At 42.2% G+C, this 21,374-nt stretch overlaps 1 protein-coding gene across 1 annotated transcript; it reads left to right on the top strand.

Annotated features, from left to right (window-relative positions):
• The first annotated feature begins 8,642 nt into the window (after positions 1-8,642).
• ADAMTS1 (ADAM metallopeptidase with thrombospondin type 1 motif 1) lies at positions 8,643-21,148 on the top strand. Its single transcript, XM_004468668.5, has 9 exons — positions 8,643-13,273; positions 14,813-15,159; positions 15,490-15,622; positions 16,004-16,171; positions 16,597-16,883; positions 17,493-17,679; positions 17,787-17,962; positions 18,912-19,087; positions 19,234-21,148. Exons 1-9 carry the CDS (start codon positions 12,613-12,615, stop codon positions 19,931-19,933), a joined length of 2,835 nt encoding a protein of 944 aa, XP_004468725.2. The 5' UTR covers positions 8,643-12,612; the 3' UTR covers positions 19,934-21,148.
• The last annotated feature ends 226 nt before the right edge of the window (positions 21,149-21,374 follow it).

Raw genomic sequence — 21,374 nt, 5'->3', positions numbered from 1 at the left:
GCCAATTCATTACAATTATTTTCTAATCCCTTAAACTCTTCCATGTTTTTGCTTTATTCCTGAGTTTATTCCATGTGGTATCCCTAATTTCCGTTTTTATTTCCTAATTTTATTCAAATAGAAAAAAAACTGCTTTACTTGAAACTTCTCCCTATGGCATTGCTCATCATCAGTAAAGCATGTGTTCTCTCTCTTCAATTGTTGCACAGGTGGTCAGGAGATGGAACAGAGCCCTTGTGCTTAGCATGTGTGTGTCTGCAGATCTCTTATAATAGTCCCATTTGATTCACCTGCTTCTTTTTATTTGATCTCTAACTTCTAATGTTGAGTATATATATATAGCTAGTGCAGTTGCCTTGAGTTTGGGTAAATGCCAGCTGCTCAACAAGTTTGAGCAAGTGTCACATTCTTCTTCTAAGTAAAAATGTTTATTTGTTCTGATGTGATGCTTACCATATATTTATATATTCCTAGTCAACACTTTCTCTTTTCAATTTAGTAATGTTTTTTGGGAAAACTTTAATACTTGTGACTTATGTAGGTCTCTGACTAACTATAGTAAGAGCTTAATAAATATTAGAGATGATGTTGATGGATGCCAGAAAACATATTTACCTACTCAGAATATAATGTTTCATTAACTCAGAGTACAAAAATCACAAAGGAAAGCATATTTTTGGGAAAAAAAACAAAAAAAACCTTAGATCTTTATTTTATATTTTCTGTTTCAGTGACACAGAAAGAAAATTTGAAATCCATTTTTGTCTGCATTAGCCATTTATACATACACACACACTAATCTTTTTAAGGCATAGAATCAACAAAACATGGCACTGAATTATTTAGAAAACTAAACTACTTATACGTCGTCATATTTTCAGCTCTTTTAAAAAAATTTTTATGTGGTAACATATGCAGCTCAAAATTTCTCACTGTAACCACTTTCAAGTATACAATGCAGGGTATTAATTACATTCCCAATATTTTGATGCCTTTACCAACATCCATTACCCCAACTTTTTTTGTTAAAAATTACATTAGAGTAGTTGTATTTTTAAAGAAAAAAGAATGCAGAAAATACAAAATTTCCATATACAACCTTACAACCACACATACACGCAGATTTCCCTATTATTAATACTTTGTATTAATGTGGTACCTTTGCTATAATTGATAAAACACTATTATTATAATTATACCATTAACTACAGTCCATAGTTTTCATTAGAAATCATTGCTTACATTGTACAGTCCTATGTTTTTTTTAACCCCAACTTTTTCATCACCTCAAACAGAAACTCCAATCCTTTTAGCAATAACCAACCCCTCTGCCCACAAAAGTAGCCTTATTGACTGTTTCTGTTTAAAGGGAAAAAGTAAAAGTGAAAATATCTCAAAAAATACGATATTCTGGAGGGAAGGTGGGTGTGATAAATGAAAGGATTTTCTGCTTATTCTATGCATGTCTATTTCAGACATGTTTTTGACAAGTAGGAAAAAAGGACAGACTTCAAATAAAGAAAACAGGGCTTCTGGAGATCTAAAATCATGCTTACTTTGAGCTGAGTGTAAACAATGTTTAGGTTTTCTTCGTGGCAAATCATGTTCTGGATCTAAGGTTATGCCTGTGAGGGAAAGAATGAAATCAATAACAGAAATCTTTCTATGCAGCAATATAAACATATCCAGTACTAGGAAATATCAAAAGATGGTGATGTTTTAGGATTTGAAGAGACAGTAATGACATTTACCAGAGACTTTTAAAAGATATAGTTTTATATAATATGCACAGACTATATTTCAAACCTAAGTTCATATAAATTTTCGAAGCAACTGTGACATTCATATAATTTGTGTAATCAGGGGCAGTGCACTTAATGTAATTATCTCTCTGATATATGATCATGGTATTTTTCACAACTTCCTAAGCTTTATACTCAACAGAAAAACTACCATTTATAAATCAATTTTTTGGTAATCTTTTCAACAAAATCAGTAATATCACTTAGAATGTGAATTTCAGAACATTCTTTCCCAATTCATTCAGTCAATGGGAGTTTTATCATTATTAATTCTCTCTTGTTTAAAAGGCTAATTTTATATTTTCTTATATTCATAAGGCTTCCAGCTCTTTCACAGACTAAATTACAAAATACAAAATAGCCCTATTTACTATTTTAATACATCATTTCCTGCAACTGGTGACAAGAACACCATTAGCTACTGTGGGTTTCTGAAAGCATAAATAAGTATGTAGTATTTTCCGATATGAACAATGCTCTAATTGAGACCAACTTTAATTGACGAATGATTTCCTGGCCAAGGACTCAGGATATAATAAATCACTTGTACAACAGAGATATTTCATCAAGACAGTGATACAGCAATTTGTACATCTATAGTCATTCAAACTGCTAAAATTACATTAGAAGTTACAGAATGTCGGAGTTGGAGCAGTCCAACATCCTTATTCTACAGATTTAGAAATTAAGATCCAGGGTGACTGTGACTAAGGTTATAGAGCCAAGAGCCAGATGGGCACATAGCAAAGCTAAATACTTTAATTTTTAATCCACACCCTAACATGTTTTAAATATAGGTAAATGCATATTTTACATTGATTGTGTTCAAGATATATTTGTGTGTTCAAGATTAATTTTTAAAAAAGATCGATTTATTTCTCACCCTCTTGTAATTTGCACCTACTGTCTGCTCTCTGTGTCCATTCATTGTGTGCTCTCTGTGTCTACTCATCTTCTTTTAGGATGCACCAGAAACCAAACCCATGATCTCCCACGTGGGAGGGAAGTACCCAAATACTTGAGCCACATCCACTCCCTGTTTGTTGTGTCTCTCGTTGTGTCTCTTTGTTGTGGCATCTCGTTGTGCTCCTCACTGCATCATGTCATTGCACCATCTCATCTCATCAGCTCACTGTCTTTTTCATCTTCTTTAAGAGGCACCAGGAACTGAACTCAGGACTTCTCATGTGGGAGGCAGGCACCCAACTGTTTGAACTACATCTGCTTCCCGGTGTTAAAGGTTTTTAACCCAGTCTCCTTTCTTCTATATTCCCCACACCATAAAAATTTTTTTTAGATACTGTTATATGCATTTTGCACATTAACTGTATTCAACATTAAAAGAACACATTATCTGACTCCACCAAGTATTAACTGTATGAACTTGGCCAAAGTGTTTAACTTCTTTGTGCCCAATTACCTCATTTAAGAAATAGAGGCATTAATAGTAATCTGTCTACACATGAGGACCAATTAGTTTAAACATGTAAAATACGCATGTGATATTAAGCGTTCAGTAAATAACAGGTGTTATTATTTCATAGTAAAACCCTAGAAAAATGTGAGTTCAGGTACAATGGCCCTGGCAATTGGCTCCCTTTCCCTCCCTACTCCCCTTCAGTGGACTGGAGTTCTTAATTGAGGGATGGACCAAAAAGGCAGGCACAGCCAGGGAGGAATCAGACACAGCCCAGGAAGCAGGGAAGTGGGAACAGAGACTATGAGCTTCACCCCTCACACCCACATACACAGAAACTCAGTATTCTCCCAGACCAATCTCCCTATATCAAGTGGATCAACAGAAGGATTCCTGGATTCCATGCATTACTACTAGCTTGGAAATCATTGTAGTCAAACAACTGATTAGAATCATCCCTATGGATATTAACCTGAACAGATAACCACAACCAAGCTTCTTACTGCAGTTGGGTCTGGCTCTGATTTGGCTACCCCTTCCAAAACTCCAGAATTTCCCTCGGCACATATTCCAACAGGTCGTATCATCAACCTTCAAATACTGCGATTCTGCATTTTCACAAAGGATTTTCTGTGCATTATGGCAAAACAGTCTTTTATATTGCCATAAATCTGTCTTACCTAAAACTAATATGATAATATTGTAATAATTTAATGCCTTCACTAATGTTGCTTCTATTCTTAAAATTTAGAAAACATTTGGGTTTTATAATTTGTATGATCATTATGTCTTAAAATTTGTATTATATCAATTCTAAGGGACAAGAATGGGGGGTAGAAGTGGATGGAGGATTTTTCCTTTCGGAGAAACTTAATTGTTCTAAAATTCACTGGCAATGACAACACAACTCTGTGATGAAATGAGAGCCACTGAGTGTACACTTTGAATGGACTGTATAAAGCATGATTCTATACAACACAGGGAATTCAGGAGTAGTAGGACTGTGAATGAATGAAACCATCTTCAAAGTCCAAGTGTAATGTATTTTGACAAAAGAAGTAGCATCTGGCAGAAGGTGCAAAACTTTGATGGGAAGACAAAATAGGTTGATGTCAAAGTACATTTTACAAAAAAAAAAGAAAACAAACAAAAAACAACAACAATGAGGAACAAAATGAGAATGTTTTCTTGTGAACTATAACAAATATATAATACTAATACAGGGTATTATTAATCAAGTGGGTTGGGGGAAAATACACCAAATGTAAGCTATGAGTTACAGTAAGTGGTAATATTTTGACAATGCTCTTTCACAGTTTGTAACAAATGCTTCACAACAATGCATGGTGTTGGTGAGGAAGTGATGATTGGGACCACTGTATGGATATTTGCACGTTTGTTTTGTAAGTTCACGACTTTTACTGTACACTTATTGTTTATATATGTGCATGTATGATATACTTCAATAAAATTTTATTTTAAAACTCTACAGTAAATTTTCAACTTTGTATATGAGCCTAGGAATGAAGAGATGTGAGGTGGGGGCATATATTGAAGAAGATAAGCACAATTTTTAGAAGCACCTGCCTCTGCTGAGAACTTTACAGTCTAGGCAAGGAGAGGCTGCTCTCATCCAGCAAGGATCTCCTATCTATTTCTGCCAATCAGAGGGTCTAGGAGGATATGGGGGTTCAAGATTCTCAGGCTCATCCACCCAAATATCCCTAACTCATGGCTCCCCCACTTTTTTATTAGAACTATGGTTTTCATATTAGACAACCGTAGGCATTTTCATATTTTCAGCATAGTTTGATCTCTGGCAGCAGGATAAAAGTGATTTTGATGACATGCTTTGAATTAAGAGTTAGGAAAATATTAAGCCCCTCATATTCCTTTTTTTAAGACTTTTAAAAAGAAGGTGTCAATAAACTTTGTCTTAAAAAGCCAGACAAATATTTTGGACTTGGGGATCTCCTTTGCAACTATCCAACTCTGCCTTGTTAACATGAAAGCAAACACAAACAATACATAAAGTACCGTGTTGTAGTAAAACTTTATTTACAAAAGTAGCAAGCCACAGTTGGACAGTCCCTGCTCAATTATGAAAAACCATCCAAACTACACATTCTTTTTAATTACTCTTTCCCACTGTGTAAGTGTTTATGTGAGGTGCATAAACCTGCACCTCATCTGCCACTGCCACCAGGGAGAGTCTTTGTCATTGTAATACCACTACATGCCAGGGGCTATTGCCATCCCCATCATCGCCAGCGAAGGGGAGTTTTTCACTCTCTAGACAGTGAATGATCCCAGAGAGAGGATCTTCTGTTATTCATTGCCTTAGACTTGGTTTGGTCCAGAAAGCAGAGCCTGAGGAAAGGGTTGTGTACACGCAGCCAGATTTTTTTGTGTCTTTTTTGTTTGGGAGGGAAAGGGATGAGGGGCAGGTAAGCAATCTTAGGAAATAGGAGAGAGAAATGGAAAGGAGGAGACAGAGAAGGAGGCAAAGCAAGCCAATACAGGGTTGCATTTTCTAGGGCCAATTAAGACTTGATACTGCCAGGACCCTCGGAAGAGACACGTAGAAGGTGCGGCAATTTTATCTCCCAAAGGTTAGGAGAGGAACTGTTTTCCACTGGCTCCTGTCCCGGTGGCTAACTCCACCGTACTTCCTGGTTGCATTTGCAGGAGAATCATTCTGCAGCTTCAGGGAGCCCAAGTTGGAAAGCATTCAAGACACTTGGGGTAGCTCGGGGAAGTACTGGCAGGTCATGCCTGCCCCACAGTGTTAAGGGCAGCTATGGTCAGAGCAAACGTGAGATGAGTGGCAGGAGGTATCCAGTGTAGGTATTCAGAATAATTCACCCATTTGGAGCTTTTTGAGTTGGTTTATAGACATATCAGACCTAAAATGCCTATCATGGCAAAAGGGCTAAACTCAACAATTTCACGGGAGGCAATTTATAACCAGATCTCACTTTTGACCACTTTGGAAATCCCTCTTCTCTTTAAAATCCATTTTCTTTAAAAATCTCTTTTTTAAATCCATTTTCTTTACTTTTGGAACTATTTCTTCACATCTTGTTTTTTATCCCTTGTCTCCATGATCGTTGACTTCCCTTTATCCCTTTATTATTCTACAGCACTGCATCTCAGCCTCAAACTACATACTCCTCAATTCTCTGCTTCAGTATTTCACTCAACAATTGAGATCTTACTGCTTAATTCTTAAAAAAAAAAACCAATTAACATCGTCGCAATAAACTAGTCTACCATCAACTGGTTACAGGTGTATCGAGATAACTATTTCCTCAACTGCCGGATGGCTGGAGAGTCATCAGCGGCAGGAAAGCTCTCTGGATTAGAGCTTGCAGCAAGCAGCCCCATCCATTGGCCCCAGTGGGCTGTACAAGCACAATTTTCTATGGAGGAAAAAGTTTGGGAGGTATGGACTAGGACTCTGGAGATACTCAAATGTCAGTGATTCTGAGCTACCAGGTCTAATTTCCAATGAACCTCAATACTTCATAATTCAGCTCTCAGCTACCAATAAATATGATAAAGAAGAGTTTTTAAAGAGCGTTGTAAAGTTGTAACTCCTTCCTGGAGGGAGAAGAAAAGCATCAAATACTAACCCTTATCACTGCAAAAATCACTTCCACATTATTGGGACAAGTGTCTTCCAACCTCTGCTTAAATAGCTGGATTACAAGAAAATAACAAACAAACAAACATACATACATATAAAACAGGTCATATCTCAATTAGCTATTCAATAAACTTTAAAAACTGGGGAGTGGGGAGAGTGTTAAAAGCGGTTAACATTTCTTATTTTGTGGTCTCAGGTGCCCCCTGCTGAGTAAATTTGTATGCTTCCTTCCAGAGTCAGTGAACTAGGGCTTGCTGTTTAAAGAGAGACTGTTAATATAAACTCACATTAAAAAATGAGACATCCCTAGAATATGATTTTAAATTCATATAGCATTTGGAATTTCTTTGTATTGGGGGCAGTACTTCATGACATGAAGTACTTATCCGGTAAGAGGAGTTTTAAATTTTATCTTTTGGCACCATCTGGTGGTAGAACATTTTCTCACTTTTTGGTTGTTGCTAAGTAAAATGTCTACACCCAGAAAATCAGCTAACTTTAGTATTTATAGTAAAGTATTCATCATATATACTAAGCATACTTTAGGCACTTAAATATTTTTTGAGTGGATGAGTAATTTATTTGTTTTAGTGGATTGAGAGCCTATAAATTTTTAAATTTGGAGTCCACGCTGCTCTCCAATGTGAGAATGTAACAAATGAAAGTGGTCCACAGCATTACCACATCAGAGGCAGTTTCATTTTTTATTTTTTCTGCATTTAAATGATTTTTGCTTTACGCTATTAGAGCAATAAGATTAAAAATGGTGGCAAAGCATTTTAATTCTTTTTATAATGTAAATGTACTTAAAGTTATGATATTAAAAGATTTTCCATCATCCCAAAATGTAGGATAAAATTTTATTAAAAATTAAATGTGATTGAAGGGATGTAAAGCCATTGCAAATTTGTGACCTGAACTATTTAGAAAAAAGCCCAAGTTGCGCATCATTTATTGTGGACGGTCGCCACCTTGTGGACTGAGAAAAAGATACTAAAGGCTATGAATCTTTTAAGGTGGAAATTTTTTATGCCAGAAAATTCCCATTTAAGCATTAAAATGAAATTTAATCATTGGACACAACATCAATAACCAAATCTGAAACCTAATTACTTGCAAACCATTAGATATTCTAAAACGCCAAAAAGCATGTGTTTAAAAATTACAGAATGAGATTCATTACCAATTTCCCTGTTTGATTCTGGCTATAACATCTTGGGCAAGTCATGTAACCTCTCTGAGGCTCAGTTCCACGTTTGTTAAACAAGAGAGGAGGATTAGACAAATGATATTGTTTTCAGTTCTGAAAGTGCATGAGTTTGGTTTCATAGTAATTTTAAGTTCCAAATACAATTTGCAATAAATTTTCTGTCTTTAAGTAGTTGTTATATTTTTGGGTATACAGCCTGCTTAAGATAGATGTTTTCTATCTATTTTCCCATTATGATCAACTACAATATGCATTTGGCCAGTATTTCTTTAGACCAGATGTTCCCCAAAGAAACACTAATGCTAAACAGCTTTTCCTTTTCTAATTGGTAAATCCTGTAGGAAAATTTGAATAAATAACATTGAAATATTTATGAAATATGTATGTTAGTAGTTTCTGTAGACAATGTTTACACTAGAACAATGCTAATAGCTCATGTATATTATCATATTCCCCCATTCCATGACTACTTATGGGACATTTATGTGTGTATAAACTTTTAGAGAATTATGAACATTGTGTCTGTAATATAGGATTAAATGAAGCAAAAAGGTAAGATATAAGTAAAAATCAAACTTTAATATTTATTCCTTTCATTTTTTAAAATGCATGGAGCTTTTTTCTTTCATCAAGGAGTCTCTCTGTTAAGAGGGGACAAAAATGCTTTTAAAAGGTCAAACTTATTTGTGAGAACAGTTTTATCTCAAATATTCTAACTTTTGTTCAGTCATTTCTACAACTAATGAAAGTTGTTTAAAGTTGAGAAATTAGAATATATCAAGAGTCTTGTTTATATAAGCACATTTGTATCCTATAAGAAGAAAACCAGGCTGAGATAAACTAGCCTGGTTTTGTTTTGTTTTGTTTTAATTTTTTTCTTTTAATTTAATATGCTGAGAAAGAACTGGAAGACTTTTGAATGTTAACAGGGTCAATGTTAGGAGTGCTTTGGGTTGTGTGTTAAATACCATCTGTTTCTGAAACACAAGGACAGGATAGTAAAAAAAAATGTAGAATTGGAAAAAAAGGAAAAGAAAACCAACAGAATGGTAGGACCTGGGATCTTTTGGGGATGTATTCAAACGAAGTAGCAAAGTTTGGAAGGGTAGAAGTGTGAAACTTATTCACAAAGACCCAAATATCACCTGTCACTTTTACTAGTGCTGTATACAAATTTTACTCCTTTGTCTTGTTTCTACATTAAAATATTTTCCAAGTCACAATTTTGTTTAGAAATACACATTTGGTTATATGTATATATTTGCTTAATATCACAAATACCTGAATAGTGACCATCTTATACCAAAAAAAATTAGTGGATTAAATGTACTGCTGTGCATGGATAGAGTTTTTCAACTTAGTACCTGGCAACTCCTACATCCATGCCTCTGTTGAAGCAATTAAAAAAGAAGCATTTCCCAGAACTACAGGTGCACAACAGATTGGAGTCATTATGCAAAAGAACAGAAATCTGGAGAGAAACCCAGTGAATAAAAAAGCCTTGTTCCTGGCCACCCTTTTGCCTTTAACTCATTTTTTTTCCAGCTCTATTTGAATATTCAACATGAAATATGCAAAATTTATTATGGATTTGAAGTACTCATTCAAAATCAGAGCTCTATGTCTTGAATTAAACAAACTGCCAATAAAAATGGACTTGAGGCAGAAATAGACTAAAAGCCAAGCTTGCAATAATATATATATATATATATAACCTGCTCCACATTAATATATTCTTAAAAGCTAAAGTTTATGTAGGGGAACTGACAGATTGGAATGCATTACACGACTTTTCAGAAAGTCACACATTTTCTGCCATCTTCTGAATTTCCCTTCCTGCTCCAATTCAGAGGAATCACGTTGACCCTTGCCGATCTTGAAAAGTCTCTCAGCTCCTGGGCCACCTCAAGTATTTGCAATCTCTCAGAAAGCACAACTGAGGCCCCAGTTGCTGGTCACTGCAGATTGCTTTCAGAGCTCTCCCCTAAACAAGAGCTTTGCAAAATCTGCGGATGGCTTAACATCATTCTTTCATGATTCCACTTCAATAACTTGAGGGTCTAAAATAACTTTCCTCAGATATTCTCCCAATTGTCTAACCTTCTGGCTAGAAAAACAGACCAAATGAAATTAAGCAAAAGCCTAAAAAGTAGAAGATTAAGAACTAAGTAACAGAAATGAGTGGGCCACGCGTAAGTGTGTATGTCAATATTAAATTTGAAGGAGAAATAGAATGGGGTGAGAGAGTGGCAAAAGAATAACCAGGTGAAAGGAGGTAAGGGAAACGGAGGATCAAAGTGGCAATCAGATAAGGGGAGCTTGGAAGAACAAAGACAGAGAGAAGCCTAAAACTGCTGTTTAAACATATCTGATTTCTGGGTTGATCCTTCAGCATTTAACAGGGACCTCAGGAAATCAAAATTACTTTTAAGACAGCCCCATTCCTAAGAGTAAAACATCTTTGCTTCCTTGTGCCATCCTTTCTCATCTGATCTTTCCTAAAAAGTGGCAAGTAAAGCATTGTTGTTTTGTTTCCTACTAGACAATCTAGAACTCTGAGAGCAAAGAGGAAGTTGGAAAAAGATCCTGAAAGGAAAAGTTGGAAGCGGACGTGGTAGATGATCAGAGAGGACGCTTCTGACTGGGACAGACTGAAGGTGGGAAGGAATGAGGAACAGGCCCAGAGAAAACCTGGTGAAAAGCGAGGGGCAAAGGGGAGGAGGTCTGCGGGACAGGCGACCAGTAGGGCAAGGGAGTGGGAGTGCGCGAGCATGAGGGACACGGGTCTGCCCCGGGATTTAGGCGGCCGTTCTCACCATTGTCCCTGTGGCTTTCCGCCTGAGAAGGCATTGTGGAACATTTCCTTCCTCATGTGTCATTGAGCCCCTCCCTCTTTTTCGATAGAAGAGCTGCTCAGCTTTTTCTTAGGGGGCCTGGAGATGGGAAGGCTCAGCTCTTCTCGCTTTCGTAACACGCGGATGCAGCCATTTCCCTTCCTAGTGGGAAGAGGAGGGAGGGGTCGGGGAAGGAAGCCGCCTTCCCGATTTCCCCACTGCACACTTTCTAGCCCCCACGGTCGCCGCCCGCCCCTGGCTAGGGAAGTGGAGTTCCTTGACTTTTCTTGCAGTCGGGCCTACGCCCGGAGGCTACTGCTAGATGGAAGAACCGAGACTGGGAGGGAGTTTAGCATTTCTCAAAGGAAGAGAAAGCGCCCTTAGGCTCCAGGGAAATAAACGGCGTTCCTGATCACCTATTCCAGAAATGTTGGACCGGGTTCCCCACAGAGAAGTGTCCACGGCGGGGGAGGGGGATTGCAAACGCATTTTTAAAATCGAGAGCCTGGAAAGCGTCCTCTGGTCCCCCGACCAGGCACGCTTTCTAGGGGAGACGCAGAGGCAACCACGGTTTCCCCCGAGAAAAGTTGGGGAGACGAGAGGGCATGTTGCAGCAAGCGGGCTCCTGGCAAGCCAGGGGGCTGGGGGAGTGGGGTGTCGTATTCTTCCAGAAAGGACAGCCCTGGCTCAGCTCCCAGATAAGGGAGGAGGAGGTTGTGGGGGGGGGGGGGGGGGGCGCCGGGACAGCTCTCGGGGAGACGGGGAGGGAAATCAGGGAACTCTTGGAGCGGAGAGTCAGGTCTCCATTCCGACGGTCCCTCCTGGGAGCCGCCGCTGAGCCCGCGAACTGCGCTGGGGCACAGGAGGGTGGCGGGAGAGTGGTTCGGGAAGCGGCGGGGACGGGTGGCGGTGGGAGGGGAGGTAGGGCAGGGCACCGTGGCAGCCCCAGCCCTCCAAAGTGCTAGTCCTTTTTGCGTCTTCCGCCCCCAGATTGACGAGTCCCTGGCGCGGGGCCAGCACCGAGGCTGCCCCCTCCCCCTGGGCCCGCGGCGCTGAGCGCGGTTGAGTTCTGACTGTGAGCTCAGGGGGCGGCGTCTCAGAGAACCAGAGACGGCCAAGAGGGAGGAGAGAAGGGGGGTAGGAAATGCATTCCAGTTACTATAAAAGGGCCTCTCCGGCTGCCCGCTTCTTGCACTCGCTGGAAAGCGGCTCCGAGCCTAGAGAGTTGCAGAGCCAGGGCAAGGAGCTGAGCCGAGAGGGCAGAGTCCTGTGCGGAGCCAGCGGCAGTGCGGCCAAGGCGGAGGCCAGAGAGGGGCGCCGGCCACCGATTCTCGCCTTGTCCCCAGCCTCGGAGGCGCTCCAGGGCGTTTCTGGCCCCGCCACAGCCAGCCCGCCAGCGCCCACCGCACGGTGCTGCTCTGGAAGGAAGACTTCCCGCGCTTGGGCAGCCTCGCAGCGCCTACTCCCAAGTGACTCCAGGAGCCCCGGCTGTTGCCAGCTCCGCGCGCACTTTCAAAGAATAATAGTAATTGTTAACTTCTGGCAATCCAGAGCGAGGTCGACGAGACTCTAGGTTCCGGGCCCGAACAATAGCCCCCTCTCTCGGTGCGCTGCAACACGCGGTGCATCCCGGGGCTCGGGTGCAGTGAGTGGCTCCCGCGGGGTCCCGAAAGCGCGCGCCGGGCGGCGACACGGAGAACATGGAGGCGGCGAGGCGACCCCGGAGCTCGCAGCGCGCACTCTCACGGCTGCTGCTTGCGGTTGCCGCGGTGCTGCTGACGGTACCCGGCACCGGCGGGCGCCCGGCGCAGGAGGACGAGGAGCTGGTGCTGCCCGAGCTGCAGCGCGCCGGGGAACACGAGACCACGCGCCTCCTCCTGGATGCCTTCGGCCGGCGCCTGCTCCTGGAGCTGCAGCCCGACCACGGCTTCTTGGCTCCCGGCTTCACGCTCCAGACCGTGGGGCGCAGCCCCGAGCCCGAGACGCCGCGCCCCGAGTCCTCCGGCGACCTGGCGCACTGCTTCTACTCCGGCACCGTGAACGGCGATGCCCACTCGGCCGCGGCCCTCAGCCTCTGCGAGGGCGTGCGCGGCGCCTTCTACCTGCAGGGCGAAGAGTACTTCATCCAGCCCGCGCCCGCCGCCGCCTCGGTGCGCCTCGCCCCCGCCGCCCACGGGGAGGAGCCGCCGCAGCAGCCGCAGTTCCATCTCCTGCGGCGGAGGCGGCGGGGCGGCGACGGCGCCAAGTGCGGGGTCATGGACGACGAGATCCTGCCTCCGAGGGGCGCGGGGCCCGAGGACGGCACCGGGGAGCAGTGGTCGCAGCGAGACCGTGCGCCGCAGAGCGCCGAGCAACCAACAGGTATCAGATCCAGAAGAGCGGCTCCCTCCCTTCACCCTCTTCCCCACTTTCTCTGTCCCAAGCGGCTTGAGAGTAGATTCCTGTTTGCAGCTTGAGGCATGCGGGTTGAGATTTGGGTTGGTGAGCTCAGAGTTTATCAAATCCTAAACAAAACTTAATACCGCCCAAGTCATGAATGATAAAGACAGGACAGACGAACGATTTTCTGCAGGGGAAGGAGAAAAGTTTCGACCTGGGAGAGGTCGTAACCCGACTCCTTCCACCTTAGTCCATTGTGAGCGAGGGACATCTTTCCAGCCCTCTTAATTTCTCTCTCTAACCACTGTGTGTGCGCTCTTTGGCGGTCGCAACTTTGCGCTGAGTTTTGTAACCGCTGCGCGAACCCTGCGCTTAGGGGGCGGAGATGAAGAGGGCAGAGGAGAGCTGGTGACCCGGAAGATGCAGCCCGCGGTGCCGGGCATCCCCGCGGCAGTTGCTGTTTTGCCGTCCTCGGTCCCCCTCCTCCGTCCCCTTCCCTGCTGAAGGGGCTGACCCGGACCGACCCGCTGCGGGCGGCGAGGCCACTCTGCAGAACCTGCTTGGGAGGTCTTTGCTGAGATCGCCCCGCCCCTCCGCCCTTCCCATCCAGCCTCCCAGTTTGCGCTGCCTCTCGAGACCACAGCTCTGCTCTCTAGCACTGCTCGGAGTTGATCTTCCCAGATCCTTCCTGCCGTGCGATCTCCTGAGTCTGTTGTGTGCGGCGCTGACTGCCCAGTTCTTTCGGAGTCTTGCTTCTTCTTGATCTTTCTCACGTGTCTTGTATTAGAATCGGCCCCTTTCTCCGCCTTACCATCTGCCCCTTTGAAGCAGGTATTTGGTCACAGTCCAGCTGAGCACCTCCCTGGGGTCTGGGTCCCAGGAGTCTTTTCCAAATAATCAACTGTGGCCCGACTCTGGAATAGATTTCCCTAGGATGTGAGGCTGTTGAACAAAGTGGGCAGGACGTGAGGCTGTGGAACAAAGTGGGTGGTCCTTTGTGCCCAGAGTTGGCAGGAATACACACCCCAGGGACCCCTGGAATGAGAGAGCAGAGCAGATCAGGCTTCAGATTGCTTCAGGCCCGGCCCCTTGGCAGCGGCCCCAGCCCAGCCTTGGGCTTTCCACGTGGAGCCTGATGATCTCATTCAAGATTTGTGTCCTGGCCTGTGGAAGAGTGACTCAGGGGCTCTCCCGGCAGACCATGCTCCCAAGTTTTTACTACAGCCAAGTAGGATGGTCAAGTTGTAGGATTTCAAAGAGGACAAAAGAAATTCTGCACCCACAAAAAAAGAATCTTGACCACCCAGAGGAGCACATGGCCTTTTCATTTAAAGGCGAAAACTTAAAATACAGTATTTCCAATGAAAAAGAGATGCGAATAGTTTTGTTATTGTTGCTCAGAGTGTATTTTTGTTTTGTTTATTTGCTTTGAGTGGTTATGCTTTCCTTATATACTCTCTGTAAGAAACTATTCTCAGATAGACTTCCCATAAGCAAACTGTCTTCCTTGTTTTCTTACAGGAACTGGAAGCATAAGAAAGAAGCGATTTGTGTCTAGCCCCCGCTATGTGGAAACCATGCTTGTGGCCGACCAGTCAATGGCAGATTTCCACGGCGGTGGCCTGAAGCACTACCTTCTCACCTTGTTCTCGGTGGCAGCCAGGTTGTATAAGCACCCCAGCATTCGGAATTCAGTTAGTCTGGTGGTGGTGAAGATCCTGGTCATCTATGAGGAGCAGAAGGGTCCAGAAGTGACCTCCAATGCTGCTCTCACCCTGCGAAACTTCTGCAACTGGCAAAAGCAGCATAACCCACTCAGTGATCGGGATGCAGAACACTATGACACAGCGATTCTTTTTACCAGACAGGTGAGAAGAAAAATGATACCAGTTATGATACTGCCCATTTGTAGGTTGCTTTGTAACAAACGTCATATAAGGTGTGTGTGTGTGTTTTTGCCACTGCTTTATAATTTTAACATCTCAAGTTTCACAGTTCTATTTTTAAAGCATTAGAAAAAAGATCATCTGATTAAATTATATCTGTATAAGTCATGTGAAGTCCTCCTAAAAGGACAGCTGAATAATAATGAACATAGATGCTCCAAAACATATGGGAATATATACCCTACCCAAAATTTAGATCTTAAGATGCATGCTCTTTCCCTATTAATAAAGATGCACTTTTGTTCCTTGTAGGACCTGTGTGGGGCCCAGACTTGTGATACTCTTGGGATGGCTGATGTTGGAACTGTGTGTGATCCCAGCAGAAGCTGCTCAGTCATAGAAGATGATGGTTTACAAGCTGCATTTACCACAGCTCATGAATTAGGTGAGCCTGTGTTAGAGTAAGAGTTAAGCCCAGTCATGAATTAAAATTGATAAAAAATATATATTAGTTGAAGAAGGAGAGTTTTCAGATAATAAGACTTGGGTACCAAGTCTTCTTAGAAACCACAGAAAATATTTTTTCTACAATTTCCAAAAAAAACAAAAAAGGCATCTTTATTAGAAAAAAAAATAAGATAGTAGCAGCTATGGACATTTGGAAATTTATATGTTCATTTGCATCCTGTGAAAAGTAGACATTGTCTCCAAAAGTAAATTTTCTCCTCTAGGAATATGAGTATCACTGTAAAAGAGGTGAATCCCTGTTGGGAAAAGATGCTGCAAATGACCTAAATTTTAACATGGGTTTTGGATTGCTTTTCAGGCCACGTGTTTAACATGCCACATGATGATGCAAAGCAGTGTGCCAGCATTAATGGCATGAACCGAGATTCGCACCTGATGGCGTCGATGCTGTCCAATCTGGATCGCAGCCAGCCTTGGTCTCCTTGCAGTGCCTCCATGATTACATCATTTCTGGACAATGGCCATGGTAAAACGCTCAAGTTACTGATTCTAGCTGGCACCTCAGCTTTCACATGTAGGATTCTAGTTAAAAAGTTGTTTTTTTTTTTTATTTCTTTTTCGTTTTCCTCTTTCAAAATTAATTTTCACTGTCAAGATCATTAATTCCCAATAAAGAAATAGTGTTTCCAGCCGAATGGTTCCCAAGTAGATTAATTAGAAGTTTTAGCAAAACTCGAATCTCCTGACATCTTAAAAATAGAAATATCTCCATTGAGGATTATATCTTAATAATAATCTAAATTTCTTTGGCATTTCCTCCCAAAACTCTATAGCTTTCAAATCACTTTGCTGCATGTTATCTCATAGGATAAATATTTTCTGAAACCGTGATCTTCCCTCTGCTGGCTTTCATTAATTATTGTTAATTGTTGGTTGGCCTTTTCTTTGCAGGGGAATGTTTGATGGACAAACCCCAGAACCCCATACAGCTTCCCTCTGATCTCCCCGGGACCTTGTACGACGCCAACCGGCAGTGCCAGTTTACATTTGGCGAGGAATCCAAACACTGCCCTGACACAGCCAGCACGTGCACGATTCTGTGGTGCACTGGCATCTCAGGCGGGCTGCAGGTGTGCCAAACCAAACACTTTCCCTGGGCAGACGGCACCACCTGCGGAGAAGGGAAGTGGTGCATTGGCGGGAACTGTGTGAACAAGACCGACAGGAAGCATTTCGATGTGAGTCTTGCTACTGAAACATGTGCATGCTCTTTTAAAACTTAGAATTGAAACGAAGACAGTGATGCTAAAATAGTGGCTCCCAAGTTCAACGGCCCTGTCTTAGTTTCCTAGGGCTGCTGTAAAAAAAGTGCCACAAACTGGGTGGCTTAGAACGACAGAAATTTATCCTCACATTTCCAGAGGCCAAACACCTAAAATCAAGGTCTTGGCAGGTCTGTGCTTCTGAAGTCTGTAGGGTTCTGGCAGCCTCTATCACATGACCATCTCTCTCTCTCTCTTTCTCTCTTTCTCTCATCTATGTCCAAATGTCCTCTCCCTATAAAGAACCAGTCTCTTTGGGTTAGGACCCACTCTAATACAATTTGGCCTCATTTGAACTAATAACATCTCAGAGATCCTATTTCCAAACAGGATCATGTTCACAAGACTGGGAGGAAGGTCTTGAACACATTTTGGGTGACACAATTCAATCCCCAATCTGTGTCATCTGGGGAAATGTGAATTAGATTGTTTTTGTAATCGATTCTTTGCCCCATAGTTTTTCTTTTATTCCCTAGAAGGTCTCCACAGAGAACTCTAATGCTGACAATTTGTGTCCCCATTTAGACTCCCGTTCATGGCAGCTGGGGCCCATGGGGACCCTGGGGAGACTGTTCAAGAACCTGTGGTGGAGGAATTCAGTATACAATGAGGGAATGTGACAACCCCGTCCCAAAGAATGGAGGGAAGTACTGTGAAGGCAAGCGTGTTCGCTACAGGTCATGCAACATTGAGGACTGTCCAGATAATAATGGTGAGTAGAAAAGGACTAACTCCGAGAACTGGGCTGAAAAAGATGTGCCCACAAACAGGCAGTGAAAGGTTGGAAACCAGTGACATCACGTATCATTCTCTTTCTAGGAAAAACCTTTAGAGAGGAACAGTGTGAGGCACACAATGACTTCTCGAAAGCCTCCTTTGGGACCGGGCCAGCAGTGGAGTGGACCCCCAAGTATGCTGGTGTTTCACCAAAGGACAGGTGCAAGCTCATCTGTCAAGCCAAAGGCATCGGCTACTTCTTTGTTTTACAGCCCAAGGTTGTTACTTTTATACTTGTTTTCTGCCTTAAAACGCAGGTCTTGGCTTGCTACCATTTCACACTAACTTTGATGCACTTTCTTTAATTTATACCTTGACGTGTTCAATTTCAAGTCAGAATTCCTTTTATTCTATGTATGTTAGCAAGTGCCTATACTGAGCATGGTTTTGTTTTCAGTTGTGACAAGCTTGAGTCTAGCACGTGTATTTTTGCACCTGCTTGTTACTGCTCTTATTTACAAAGAAATGCCTTTGAAAAGCTTAGTGCTCTGTACAGCTAGGTATCACATACAGCTCATGGTTATATAAATTACATATTAACATGGCAGCCAGTGCTTTTGGAAAATAGTTTAGGTATAGTCCAAAGGACTCATTACTGAGTGACTAGCAGCAGGTACAAATGGACTTACTAAAATGGAAATATGAGCATTGATAATTCTTATATTTAAGGATGTAATAGTAGAAGTATCATTTCTTTTGCTGTTTTTATCAGGGTGAGGACATAAATCTGGCTCTGAGTTTGGAATGTGTAATTTAACGTGGTTGAAATTACCAAGCCATTAGCACTGAAGGCTATGAAAATATTCACCAAATTGCAGAGTTACCATTCAACAAGCAATTTATTAAGCACCTACTATATTCCCAGGTATTATTTTAGGCAGTGAGGACATAGAAGTAAACTAAATGAACAGAAGCTCTGCTTTCATTGCCTTAGCTAGAGGGAAGATAAAGTCAGGAAACAATCAAAAGCTGTGTAACTTTTTCAGATGTTTGGAGAAAAGATAGGGAGAGGAGAACATGGAGCTTGTATCAGGAACACTACTTTAATTATGATGGTCAGGAAATCAGAGACCTCATGTTAATGAGGAAAGCCTTCGTAGGTATCATAGCATCATCTCTTTCACTTGTTAATGTACAGCATTAGATTCATGTTTCTCTTTTCTCAAGGTTGTCGATGGTACTCCGTGTAGCCCCGATTCCACTTCTGTCTGTGTGCAAGGACAGTGTGTGAAAGCTGGTTGTGATCGCATCATAGACTCCAAAAAGAAATTTGATAAATGTGGTATTTGTGGAGGAAACGGATCTACATGCAAGAAAATATCAGGATCAGTTACTAGTGCAAAGTAAGTTTAAATAATATGTGCTCCAAGGTCTGGTAAAAATATCCCTTACAAATAAGGGATTAACATGCCTTTAAGCTAAGTAACTTAATCAGCTGGTGAACATGAGTTGATGTGTATAACGATATCTTGATTTTTCTTGCCCACAGACCAGGATATCATGATGTTGTCACGATTCCAACTGGAGCCACAAACATCGAAGTGAAACACCGGAATCAGAGGGGGTCCAGAAATAATGGAAGCTTTCTGGCCATCCGAGCTGCCGATGGCACATATATCCTTAACGGCGACTTCACTCTGTCCACTTTAGAGCAAGACATCACGTACAAAGGCAGCGTCTTGCGGTACAGCGGCTCCTCAGCAGCGCTGGAAAGAATTCGCAGCTTTAGCCCTCTCCAAGAGCCCTTGACCATCCAGGTCCTTACTGTAGGCAATGCCCTTCGACCTAAAATTAAATACACCTATTTCGTGAAGAAGAAGAAGGAATCTTTCAATGCCATCCCTACTTTCTCAGAGTGGGTCATTGAAGAGTGGGGTGAGTGTTCCAAGTCATGCGGCTCGGGGTGGCAGAGAAGACTGGTGGAATGCAGAGACATTAACGGGCAGCCTGCTTCGGAGTGTGCAAAGGAAGTGAAGCCGGCCAGCACCCGGCCTTGCGCGGAGGGGCCTTGTCCCCACTGGCAGCTGGGGGATTGGTCGCCATGTTCTAAGACTTGTGGGAAGGGGTACAGAAAGAGAACCTCGAAGTGTGTGTCGCACGAAGGGGCAGTGCTGTCCCAAGAGAGCTGCGATCTTTTAAAGAAGCCTAAGCATTACATAGACTTTTGCACGGTGGCAGAATGCAGTTAAGCAGTGTCAGTTGTAAGGAAAAGGAAAAGTGTGGAAGGGCTGAGGCACTGAAATCAAAAAGGCTGAAGAGATCCTAAGGATCTTGCAAGGTAAATCCACCAGGTGTGTCAGTGAGACGGGTGGGTGGAAGTAAGTAGAAAAGAAGTCAGGATCAGAATGTCCTGCCAGTTACAAATTCAATCGGAGGATTATTATTAAAAGATGCTAACGCCCCAGGGCACTGTTACTATTTCTTTTGTTACATCTATTACAAGTTCGTTTTTTTTTTTAAATACTAGAAACACCTGCCAAAATAAGCTTATGAAATATTACAAGTCCTGTTTCTGGTACAGATTAAATCCTTTGTATCATGGGGATTGGGAAATGAGAAGCAGAGGATGCGATCTTTTGTGTAAGACATGGCTTACTTTACCTCACTAACAATGAGGGAGAAATGGAGTACAAATAGGATCTCGGGCCAGCATTATTTATGTCTGCCGTGGTTTCCGAGAGTATTTATGCCATCTTATCTACTAAGAGTTCCGATTGTCCAGCATGAGAGAAATGCTCAGCAATGTGAAAATGACTCAAGTAGCTCCATCTTTATTTTTTTGTATCATCTTAGCCTTTATTTGTGTAATTCATTTTGGTGAAGCCTCAATTAATTTTGTAAAAATGCATTAAGGCTGCAAACTCAGGAAGCAGGTGCTGAGGAAAAATGAAGAGCTCAGACCCTCCTTCCTTTCCTTCCTCCCTATGTAGACCAACTTTAGGAATGTAGATGTGAAGACATAATTCATGTCTCCAAAGTCATCCAGATCACAGGAACAGAACGTGCCATACCAAGAGCAGGGCACGTGGACAGTGCCACATGGGGCATCTGTTTCGCCATGGGGGCACTGCCGAGGGATAGCAGGTCCATCCCCAGCAGCTGTTCAAACAGTCATATCCTGGCGAATGTCTGTCCAGCTCTTCTGCTCTGAGAAAGAATATGACTTTTTCCATATGTATATAGTAAAATAGGTTACTATAAATTATATGTACTTTGTAAGTACTGATTTGCGTATCACTTCTGAGAAGGACAATAGTTTGTAATAAATGCCTATGATAACATATTTATTTTTGTAATTCTGTCTAATGATAAAACTTTTAAATTATCACCTGTAAAAACATATAAAAATAGAGTATTTATACAATTATTATACTAAAAATAATAAAAGACACTTTTTGAGCTTGCCGGTCTGTTTTTTTTGTTTTTTGTTTTTTTTTAATTTAAGTGGGAATTAATTTCTGAGAAGAAAACCTGAGACACAAATATTGTATCAGAAGACTGCAGTTTGTCTTAAATTCCTTGGAAAAAAAGTTTGGTCTAATGTAATATATTTCATTTATCCTCGGTTTATGGGACTTCTAAAAAGAAACGAACCTACATCTTTGTGATAGATTTGTTATTACTATATCT

Source organism: Dasypus novemcinctus, chromosome 4 (assembly GCF_030445035.2).
Source record: "Dasypus novemcinctus isolate mDasNov1 chromosome 4, mDasNov1.1.hap2, whole genome shotgun sequence".
In the NCBI taxonomy this organism is placed as follows: domain Eukaryota; kingdom Metazoa; phylum Chordata; class Mammalia; order Cingulata; family Dasypodidae; genus Dasypus; species Dasypus novemcinctus.
Note: the sequence above shows the minus strand (reverse complement) of the source record. Positions and strands in the feature narration are given on the sequence as shown.

Coding starts and splice junctions, on each gene's coding strand:
- ADAMTS1 (XM_004468668.5), top strand. CDS start 12,613: ATGGAGGCGGCGAGGCGACCCCGGAGCTCGCAGCGCGCACTCTCACGG. Junction 17,680..17,786: donor GGACTGTCCAGATAATAATG/GTGAGTAGAAAA, acceptor TTCTCTTTCTAG/GAAAAACCTTTAGAGAGGAA. Junction 17,963..18,911: donor TCTTTGTTTTACAGCCCAAG/GTTGTTACTTTT, acceptor TCTTTTCTCAAG/GTTGTCGATGGTACTCCGTG.